The 10,894-nt window shown below is 58.4% G+C and overlaps 2 protein-coding genes across 3 annotated transcripts; one reads left to right on the top strand and one right to left on the bottom strand.

The window, feature by feature from the left end:
• Window positions 1–346: 346 nt before the first annotated feature.
• On the bottom strand, window positions 347–2,613 carry DRAP1 (DR1 associated protein 1). Its single transcript, XM_043452241.1, has 7 exons — window positions 2,324–2,613; window positions 2,004–2,076; window positions 1,802–1,895; window positions 1,408–1,527; window positions 1,194–1,287; window positions 897–985; window positions 347–564 (listed from the first exon to the last, which is right to left on the bottom strand). Exons 1-7 carry the CDS (start codon window positions 2,363–2,365, stop codon window positions 459–461), a joined length of 618 nt encoding a protein of 205 aa, XP_043308176.1. The 5' UTR covers window positions 2,366–2,613; the 3' UTR covers window positions 347–458.
• Window positions 2,614–2,734: 121 nt separating this feature from the next.
• C29H11orf68 (chromosome 29 C11orf68 homolog) lies at window positions 2,735–4,961 on the top strand. 2 transcript variants are annotated; one of them, XM_043452238.1, is made up of 2 exons: window positions 2,735–2,891; window positions 3,570–4,961. In XM_043452238.1, exons 1-2 carry the CDS (start codon window positions 2,770–2,772, stop codon window positions 4,324–4,326), a joined length of 879 nt encoding a protein of 292 aa, XP_043308173.1. In that variant the 5' UTR covers window positions 2,735–2,769; the 3' UTR covers window positions 4,327–4,961. The 2 variants fall into 2 exon arrangements, with proteins under 2 accessions (XP_043308173.1, XP_043308174.1); XM_043452239.1 differs by lacking the exon at window positions 2,735–2,891 and adding an exon at window positions 2,929–3,081.
• Window positions 4,962–10,894: the final 5,933 nt, after the last annotated feature.

Raw genomic sequence — 10,894 nt, 5'->3', positions numbered from 1 at the left:
TGCAGCAACCCAGAGTGAACAGAAATGGTCCACATCTGAGAGCCAAGCAGAAGCCATTCAGAGAAGGAGAGGAAGCTGCCCAGGGTCAGACAGCACCATGAGACAGGCTGTCCCCCGGCATGACCAGCTCCAGCTGGCTCAGGCTCTCTGCCACTCTGACCGGCCTTCTTCCATTGGCACCCCTGGCCCTGCGCTGGCAGAACCATGGCCTCCCGTACGCTCCCCCTCTTCAGTCAGCTGCTGCCCAGCCCCCCGGGGCTCCGGGTCCCAGCTCAGTGTCAGGAAGGAGGTGGAAGGAGAGAAGGAGGCCACAAACCCTGGACAAAAACCGGGACAGACATGAGCGTTCCCTTTTATTATTATTTTATTAATAAATTTAAGAACAGCTCTATGGTCTCTCTTCCCCCCAGAGCAACTAAAACAAACTAAAGGGGGTGCGGCCTGGGGGGTGGAGGGCGCTAGGAGTCATAATCCTCTTCTTCCTCTGCATCAGGTGCTGAGGGGCCCGGGGGTGCTGGGGGCAGAGGCAGAGTCGGGGTGAAGGGCATGAAGGGTGTCGGGGCGCTGCAGGGGAGAAAGCAGGAAAGAAAGATCAGGCCACTCTCTGGTGCCCATCCCCCACTCAGCCCCACCTGGGCATCCCCGGAGCCCACGCTGTACCAACAGGGAGCAAGCCCAGAGAAGGGAAGGACCCAGGGCAGGCCACACAGCCCCACCTAGCAGAAGGAGACCTTCTGAGAGCACAACCCCCAGCCTTGAACTCCTTCTTAGTTCCTCCCCTTCCGTCCCCCAAATCTGCCAAGACCAACAGAACCAAGTGGCCAGGGAGGCCAGGAGGGACAGACAGGTCAGTCTTGGGGTCAGTGGGCCCCCTCTTAGTGCCACGAGCTGCTTACCTCTGAAAGTGGGCAGGGGGGTGGCTGGCCTGGGGCGGAACCTGTGGTGTCTCCTCTTCTCCGTCACTGTCTGTATCCTCAGACTCATCCTGAGAACAAGGCAGGAATCAGAGACTAGAAGGGCATGGGCCCATCACTTGAAAGCAGGGACAGGAGGCTGACCTCAGTAACCCCAGTTTACAAAGAAACCAATACAAAGGTCACAGATGAGGGACCAGGCCCCCAGCCAGCTTGTCCTGGCCTGGTGTAGGGCTGCCCTGTCTACCCTGTGGGGCAGAAGCCTAGGGCCTCACTCACCTCCTGCTCGGAGTCTGTCCCTGACAGCTTCTTGTCCTTGCCTTTGCTTCCCATCCCACCGTTCTTCCGGCCACTGCTGCCTGGCTTCCGGCCCCTTCAGGAAGGTACAGTACATCTGCCCACAGGTCTCCCCACTCCTTTGCCACCCCCCAGCCATTCCTAAGTCCAGGGGCCTTGGCCTTCCCCACCTGGACACTGGACCCCAGCTCCCTACCTGCGGGGACCCTTGTCCCCATCCATGTGGTTGTCTTCTCCATCCCCCTGCATGTCAGGCACAGATGCCACCAGGTCCTTCAAGAAGTCAAACTGCTGCTCCAGCTCAATGCACTGCTTCCTGGAAGACATGGGAAGGGGATGGCACTCAGATGGGGCCCAGATATCTGGGCCCTCAGCAGGGGACAGTACGGACTCTGTGGATGTCAGGGGACTGGAACCTGGAAAATTTCCACCCCAACCCTCCCCGTTGGCCAGAACATCCTAACCCTCCTCCCCAAATCCACAAATTTCCCAGCAGCCTGCCACTTCCTTATCAGGGCACAGCCTCCCCCAGGCGTGTGAACTCCTGGAGGAAGACCCCAACCGGGCCCTCTAGGACCGGAGCCACTCACAGGTGGGATGTGGTCATGGTCTTGGCGTTTCGGGACTGGGTCACTTGGCAAGCTTTCTTCAACAGTGACTCCAAGAAAAGCTCGAGCGCCCGAGCTGAGGAGGGTCAAGGAGAACGCGGGGTGGTGGCCCAGTCCACAAAAAGCGACCCCGGGGCTGCCGGGCTCCCCCACACCCGCATCCCGACAGCTCCCGACAGGATACAGATGATGACAGGCACGGCCGCCGCCACCTTCCCAATCTCTTCATCCGTCTGCATGATCTTCTTGATTCGCGCCTGGGGAGGGGGCAGACAGCTCGGACCCCGTCGCCTCCATCCCGGAAAGGGTGCTTAAGCCGGGCAGAGAGAGGGAACATCCATCCCGGGAGAAAGGGGGCGGAGGGCACCCACGCTAGAAGGGCACGGAAGAGGGCGGGGCGTATGGGCCCCCGAACACCGCGATGCGCCCGCCTCCCTAGCCGGGCCTGGGCCGGAGCCTCTCGAGAGCCCGGCCCGCTCCTCCGGGGCCTGGTCACGTACTCACCGGCGGGAACCGCGCGTTGTACTTCTTCTTCTTGCTCGGCATCTCGAGGCCTTTCCCGCCGCGCCGGGCCCAGTGCCGCCGCCCGCAGCCTCCCGGCACCCGGGCCTGCTCGTAGCCCGTCCGCCGCGGTTCCCCCGGCTCCTGGTGCTGCCGGCTCCGCCCCCTCCGCTCCCCACAGGGTCCTAGCACCGCCGGTCAGGACTCCGCCCGCAGGGCCCGAGCGCCCTCCTCTTTAGAGCGTCCCGGGCTGTGCGCGTCCGTCCGGGACAGAACCGCCACTCCCGCCCGCCCCCAAGACCTGAAGAGCGAACGTTAGCTCCGCCTCCCGCAGGCCCGCCCCTCCTCGCCTTCCCCGATGGCCCCGCCCCGATGGCCCCGCCCCCTCCCCGGCCCCGCCTTGTGTGCGTTTGTCTATAAAGTTGTTGTTGAGGCGCCGGGGCATTAAGATGGCGGCGGCGGCGGCAGCCGTGGCGGGGGCGGGGCGCGGCGGTGGCGGCGGCGCAGAGCCCCGGCAGGAACGGAGCCGGGCCCGGGGCTGGGCGGGCGCCGAGCGCAGCGAAGGCCGGAGGTGACGCTGGGGTTGGCGGGAGGGGGCAGGGCAGGGGCGCAGCTCGGGCCGTGGGCACTAATGGCGGCGGGCGCGGCGGGGCGGGGGTCAGGCCCTTCTGCAGCCTCTATGCAGCCTGGGTTCGAGTCCAGGCACCAACCCGTTGGTCTCGGATCGGACACTGCTGTTTCTCGCCTCAGTGCCCTCGTCTGTAAGTGGGCTGGATAACGCTCGCCCGGAGGCCTGGCCCCATGGGCCCTGCCTCGGTGCTGCGAGGACGTGTGCTTTGCCTCCCTCCATTAAATCCCAGCGCCCAGGAGAGCGGCCAGGCTCTGGCAGGGCCAGGAGGCGTAGCTCGGCCGGCGGTTCCCATATTTGAATTCCCATTTCGGCCCTGTCACTCACTGAAGGTGTGACCTGCAGTGAGGCTCTTCTCTCTGAGCTTCGGTTTCCCCGTTTGTAGGTCAGGGAGAGCAGTAATAACACTAACTACATTTATATAGCTTTTGTTCCACCTCAGGCGGTTAATTCTGCACAACTGCTTGAGGCAGTAACAAATTGTTATCCATCGTGGAGATGCGGCAGCGGAGGCTCGGGCCCACACCGTTCAAGTTCAGTTCAGTGCCTGGCACCCACTAGGACCCAGCAAGTTGAGTCTGTCCCGGCCCTGCCCTGATTCCGTTCCGTTCCCTCCCACAGGATGGAACCAGGTGAGGAGCTGGAGGAAGAGGACTCTCCAGGTGGTCGTGAAGATGGCTTCACTGCTGAGCACCTGGCTGCGGAGGCCATGGCAGCCGACATGGACCCCTGGCTGGTGTTTGATGCCCGCACGACACCTGCCACAGAGCTGGATGCCTGGTTGGCCAAGTACCCGCCATCCCAAGTTACCCGCTATGGGGACCCTGGCTCACCCAACTCTGAGCCCGTGGGCTGGATTGCAGCGTACGGGCAGGGCTACATCCCCAACTCGGGTGATGTGCAGGGCCTGCAGGCCGCCTGGGAAGCTCTGCAGACCAGTGGGCGGCCCATAACGCCTGGTACCCTGCGCCAGCTGGCCATCACCCACCAGGTGCTGTCTGGCAAATGGCTAATACACCTGGCACCTGGCTTCAAGCTGGACCACGCCTGGGCTGGCATTGCTCGGGCCGTGGTCGACGGCCGGCTGCAGGTGGCCAAGGTGAGCCCACGGGCCAAGGAGGGAGGGCGGCAGGTCATCTGTGTTTATACGGACGACTTCACGGACCGCTTGGGTGTTCTGGAGGCAGATGCAGCCATCCGTGCGGCAGGTGTGAAGTGTCTGCTTACCTACAAGCCTGACGTCTACACCTACCTGGGCATCTACCGGGCCAACCGCTGGCACCTCTGCCCCACTCTCTATGAGAGCCGTTTCCAGCTGGGGGGCAGTGCCCGTGGCTCCCGTGTGCTGGACCGTGCCAACAATGTGGAACTGACCTAATAGGGCCACATGAAGGAGACGGCCCTTGCCCCCACTGCTGGGGCTGGAGCCTCCGTCTGTCTTCCCCCTCCTTGTCCCACGGAGGCCGAGCCTCTCCAGCTCTGAGGACTGGGTCACTCGGGAACTGCCTGCATCTTTGATCCCTTTGAACCTCTGTCCTGTGTTCGGGGTGACTCCAGTCCCCGCTGGCTGGAGGCAATGGCTCCCTGAGGGCCGGACCCTCAGCCTCTCTTAGCTGCTGCCTCCCCTTGGTCATCCAGAACCACAGGCGGGGTGCAGATGCCAGCAGGAGAACCTTCCTTGGCCACCGTCATCCCTGGCTGCACCTCCCCCTCCTCCTGCATCCTCCCCTTCTCCTCCTCTTTCACAAGAGAAAAAACTAGTGCTTCCAATCCCTCTCCTCGGGGCCTTCACAGTGCAGGGGGCAGAGGTCCTGTGGGCCTGAGCATTTCATTTTGTTGGGAGAGAGTGGGCAATTGTTCCCACTCTGCCTCCAGCAGAGAGAGTGCATGCCAAGGCCAAGGACACAGGGCCTGTCCCTGCCACCTCATAGCCCGCACCACCTTCTTCCTTTCTTTGGCTCCCTTGTCACATGCGTACTCCTGGCATTTCAATAAACCCAGCCTGGGTCTGTGTCTTGAGTGTTTTTTACAATACTGTGTTGGTGGTTACCTGCATTGGTTGGTGGAGAGAGGCAGGGCCAGGAGAGACTGCCCCCTCTGTCCTGACTGCCCTCAATGACCAAGCTGGGAATGTCTCTGAGAGCCTCTTCAAAGTCAGTCCTGTCTCACCTCCATCCCAAGAATCAGAATCAGTTGTTCGGTGATTTCCCATAAATTCAAGGACTTGGCCCAGTAAAGTCTAAGGGACTACTACTAGCCCACAGGGTGTGTTCATGCCAGTTAGAGAAAGGTACTTCCTTGGTTCTGCCCTGCTTCACCAGGCACATGGTCCGGTGAGTAGAGGGTAGGTTGGGTTTTGACCCACTTGGCTGAAATATCCTTGTGCAGTGACCCTTTCCCGTTAGAGAAAGGTACCTCCTTGCTCCTGCCCTGCTTCTCCACGAGGGCACATGGTCCAGTGAGTAGAGGCTAAATTGGGTTTCGGCCTGCTTGGCTGAAATATACTTGTGCAGTGAAATATCGTGCAGTACACAGCCTTAAAAAGCCTTCTAAGTTCTCCTGTTTATACTCGCTTCCTACCACCCAGACCATCAGAAGCCACCAGTCTGTTTACAAAGCTCTTCCATATGGACTATTTAATTCTCACAACCTATCAGAAGATTTTTGGCTCAATTTATGGTCAAGAAAATAGAGACCAAGAGGGGAAGAGAGTTAGCTGAGTCATGGGCAGAGAGAGTTAAAAGACTTGTGCCCCAGGAACCTTCCTGGTGGTCCAGTGGTTAAGACTCCACCCTCCAATACAGGGGGCATGGGTTCAATTCCTGGTCGGGAAGCTTAAGATCCAGTGTGTCATGGGGCGACTAAGCCTACGCACCTCAACTGGAGAACCCACGTGGCAAGTCTAAGATCCAGCCAACACAACTAAAAAGAAGTAAATATTTTTTAAAAAGTTACCCTAGTCCTCACCAGGCTGATGGGGGTCTCCAGCCTCACCTAGAGTGAACTCTACAATGCAACTGGCATGTTCATTCACGTGATCTTCCTGGGCCATGCCCTCTGCTGAGGCTGCAACAGCTTCTGGGAGCTTGGTTCCGCAGCCCTGGCTGCAGCCCTGGCCCTGGCCTTGGCCTTGGTTGGAGGCCAGGGCGTCTGGCAGGGAGCCCCTAGGGATGCGGCTCTCGTGCTGGAACTGACTCAGCCTCCAGCAGCCTCATCGAATTGGAATTTGGAGCAGGGGAGCGGAGATGCCACCAGGCTGACTGGGTGGAAGTAGGTGAGTCATGCTGGCTCGGCCCCCTTCCCAGCTTCCTCCGCCCTAAGCTGAGTCCCCCTCAGCCCAGCCCTGGGAAGTCCCCAGCGCTGAGTGGTCTCCAGGCCGGAGCCTGGGGCCCTGCTTCCCTCAGACGATCAGTGTCTTGCACTTGCCCAAACTGAGCCAAGGCTTGGGGGGCTCCTGACCAGGTCTTCGTGGGTCCCACAAAGATGCCCAAGTGGTATCAACCCCACTGGTTCTTCCACAATTCAGCATTTCACACACTTCGTCCCTGTTCTCCCTCCTCATGGTCCCACTTGAGCCCCTTCCTCATTCTCTCTCCCAAACCGTTGCCACTTGCCCCATTCTCCCCTCTCCCCTCACTGCCAGCTGTCCTGCAGGGCAGCCTCTGTCCAGTGTCTGTCCGCTCCCCAAAGCCCTTCTGTGACCCCTCCACAGCCTGTGACTTGAGTCCACTCTTGCACCTGTTATGACCTAGTTGCCCCCCGCCAGCTTCCCTCAGGCCCCCCTTTCTGCCCATGCTCACCACGCTGGAGCCAGCTGGCTCTCTCTTCACCCCCTGGCACACAGCGCTGGGCCTCAGGCTCTTCTGCTTGAACAACCTGCTTTGCAGCAAGGATCGAGTGGTTCCTTCTGTAATCACTGGATTAATGTCTGTCTCTCGCTGGCCCCCCAGACTGTGCTCCGTGAAGGCAGGAACAATGCCTAAATCTGAGCCCTGTCCCCAGAGAGACTTGCACAGTGTGTGGCCAGAGCCACCTTTTCATATATTATTGAATGAATGAATGAATGAATGACTCAAATCCATCCCCTGCCAGTCCCTCCAGCCTCATCTCCTCCACTCTGTGCTTGACTCCAGATCTCAGGTGTCATCCTCTCAGAGGTTCCCCTCCCTCATTCGCCTGCTCCCCAGTTTCCCATAATGCCCACCTACCTGTGGCTCTTGCCTGGGCATCTGAAGCCCCTCAAGGACAGTGGCTGCTCTTTATCCCCCAGGGTGTCCTCAGCGTAGGACCTGGCCTAGCTAAGTGCCAAAAAAAAAAAAAAAAGAATAAATGAATGACTGACTGAAAGTCACCCTCTGTGTCTGGGCCTCAGTTTCCTCATTCTGTTCATAACAAGAGCCAGGCACTGTGCTAAGTATGTAGCTGTTTCTCATCTAAGCCTTTCTCAGTTCTGTAAAACAGGTCCAGAGAGGTTCAGTCATTGGTTCAAGGTTACAAAGTTCAGTATGTCAATCCAGGTCATCCAACTCCAGGCTTCCCAGGTGGCACTAGTGGTAAAGAATCCACCTGTCAATGAAGGAGACGCAGGAGACACAGGTTCGATCCGTGAGTCAGGAAGATCCCCTGGAGTAGGAAATGGCACCCCACTCTATATTCATGCCTGGAAAATTCCATGGGCAGAGGAGCCTGGTGGGCTACAATCCATGGGGCCACAAAGAGTAGGACACAAGTAAGCAACTGGGCACACCAGAGTGCCCAGTGCATTGTTGAGCCCCTACTATACGAAAGTGCTGCTGGGGAGAAGGGGCGCGCTGCAGAGATAAACAAGACCCAGAGAGGACTTAGGATCTGATGTGTAAAGTACATAGGTTCAGTCCTCTGAACCAGCTGAGAGAGGCTGGGCCAAGACTAAGATTCCCATTTTACTGATGGAGAAACTGAGGCCCAGAGAGTATAGTGACCAAGCCTACCGAGCAGGAAGGATCTACCTGCCTCCAGTGGGGACTGCCCCTCTGCCAGGAGCAGCAGCAGGAGCCCCTCTGAGTGGGACCCCCTGCTCAGGCTGACAGGGGCTTCTGCACTGTTTGGCCGGCCCCTTCCTGTGCGGGACTCAGGAAGCGGCCCAGACCCGGGGCAGGTTAGGCTGGGTAAACTTGGACAGGCTCTGTGCTCTGCTCCCTTTTATGAAACCACAGAAGGACGACTGAGCCAGGAAAAGGATAACACCCCCACTCCACCTACTCCCACCCCCACCACGGCGAACCCCCAGCCCCTGGAGAGAAGGCTCCAGAGGGACTGGCCCGTGAGTGAGGGGACCCTGCTGACCCCCGATTCCAGCTGGGGCTAGGGGCTGAACCTGGGAGGACAGGAAACAGCTGAGTCGAGAGAAAGCTTCAGCCAGAGCTTTGGCGAGGTTTTGGGGATTTTCCCAGAAGGGCAACTGTGCCCCACTCCCGCCCACTGGGAGGGGCCCTGGCAGGGACCTGGCTTGGGTCACACAGCTGATTCATCTGAGGAGGGAAACTCCCCATTTTCTCTGACTCGCATCCCCAAGATGCTGAGGGGTAACCCAAGGGCACCTAGCCCAGAAACCCACCAAACCTATCTTTCCTTGATTATCAGCCTCCCAGCAGGGCTGGAAAACCACCCAGGGACAGAGTTGGGCAGGGCAGCAGGGCCCCGGGGCAGCTTCCTAGGAAATAATAACAGTGACTGGAACCAGAGCAACAACCGGACAAGGGGCCCCTCAGGTGTCCCCCCTCACCCATTTTTCAGATGAGAAAACAGAGGCTCCCAGAGCCAGAGCAGACACACGCGCAGATCTGCTCTGCTCCAGGCACTGCTCTAAGCAATGTGTACACATTCACTCATTTCGGTTCTCACAGCCCTCGTTTTCCTGAGGAGTAAACTGAGCAGAAAGAGGTTAAGTCACTTGGCCACGGTCAAGGCTGGAAACGCTCCGGAGGCTCTCCACAGCTCCCAAGAGCCCTGCACACACCCCTGAGGCAGGGTGCTCTCCCCTGCGCCCTGAGCAGAGGCCTCCCTGGGGTGATGTCTGAAGTGATTTCTGGGGACCTTCTACCCTCAGCTCCCAGCTCAGGCCCCTGGAAACCCTTGAGGACAGGCAGGTCACACATGGGGTGCTGGCTCCTCCCAGGCCAAAGGGAGAGAGAGCTGGCTTTTGCAGAGAAACCTCGGCGGAACCCGCAGAGGTTGGGAGAGAGCAGCGAGGCAATCCCGCCAAAATCTGCCTCTGGAGGCTTTGACTCGATTCCAAACCCCAATCCTTTCCTCCCGAGTCAGAGCCTCCTTTCCTGTCTGCCTCCCCCCTCCCTGACCCCACACACACACTCACACACGTACACACACGCACACACGTACACACAGGCACACTCTCCGCGCAGAGAGTCTGGCCTCCAGGCCCTGGTCCCGGTGGGCCCCGCTCCCTCTGCCCTGGGCCAGGGTCCCCCTGGGGGCTGGAGGGGACCTGAGAACGTGGCTCTGGGAAGCGTGGCCCAGGGAGGGCTCCATGCAGACAGCCTCTGCCTCATCTGGACCCACTCATGGGCCGATGACTCACCCCCTCGCCCCCCATGACTCAGTTTACACCGGTGCCCGGAGATCCTCCCAGGGAGGGTGTAGCGTTTACTAGGCCCAGCCCAGGCCTGCCGGCCTTTCATCCCAGGATAAGAGTTTCATCCCTGGGCTGGCCCGAAGCTGGGGCTGGCACCCGGAGCCCAGGGGTGGGAGGAAGCCTCAGCCTAGGAGGGTGGGAGCGTCCAAGAACTCGGTGACAGGCCCTAACTGCCCCAAGCCTGGGACTCCAGGGGACAGGAGCTACTCTAAGAAACCCAAGGGGCCAAGCTGAGCGGGCAGAGCCTCGTGGGCTCCAGCAGCAGAGACCCTGGTGTCCTGCATTCAGAGGAAACAGTCCACACGGCACAGAACATAACAGCAAGGGGACGTCCCTGGTGGTCCAGGAGTTGAGGACGCCATGCTTCTACTGCAGGGGGCACGGGTTCTATCCCTGGTTGGGGAACTAAGATCCCGCATGACTTGAGCCAGATAAACCAAACATAAAACAGAAACCAACAGGGTGTAGAGCAGTTTAACTTCTGGGTAAAAAGATACACAAGAGACTGCTTACAACACGGAGGGATGCTTTTCCCTGTATATGCTTGGGTGACTTCTGGATCTTGAAGCGTGTAAACATATTTCCTAGTTGAAAAACAAATGAGATGAAAGTTTAAAAACATAAGGTAAAGTAAAAAATAAAAATCAAGTTTTAAAATATTTTTTCTCTTGCACACACATCTACACACACACACACACACAGAGAGAGAGAGAGAGAGAACAAGAGATAGGGAGAATCCCTAAAACATAAAATTCTTAAAAATTATTCTGAGCAGATTAAAAACATGTAATAGCCTACATTACGGTGGTGGTGTTGGAGAAGACTCTTGAGAGTCCCTTGGACAGCAAGGAGATCCAAACAGCCCATCCTAAAGGAGATCAGTCCTGGGTGTTCATTGGAAGGACTGATGTTGAAACTGAAACTCCAGTACTTTGGCCACCTGATGCAAAGCACTGACTCATTGTAAAGGACCCTGATGCTGGGAAAGATTGAAGGTGGAAGGAGAAGGACGACAGAGGGTGAGATGGTTGGATGGCATCACTGACTCTACGGACATGAGTTTGAGTAAGTTCTGGGAGTTGGTGATGGACAGGGAAGCCTGGTGTGCTGCAGTCCATGGGGTCACAAAGAGGCAGACACGACTGAGCGACTGAACTGAATAGCCTGCATAATGCTGTGGGGCTCTGTTGCATGAGAGATTAACCTGGGTTAAGAACTCTAGGAAGGCCTCCTGAGGAAGTGGAGGGGAAATTGACACCTGCAGGATGACAGCTGGCCAGGCAAGGGGGTGAGGGTGGGCATCCTGGGCAGA

Source organism: Cervus canadensis, chromosome 29, assembly GCF_019320065.1.
Source record: "Cervus canadensis isolate Bull #8, Minnesota chromosome 29, ASM1932006v1, whole genome shotgun sequence".
Taxonomy (NCBI): domain Eukaryota; kingdom Metazoa; phylum Chordata; class Mammalia; order Artiodactyla; family Cervidae; genus Cervus; species Cervus canadensis.
Note: the sequence above shows the minus strand (reverse complement) of the source record. Positions and strands in the feature narration are given on the sequence as shown.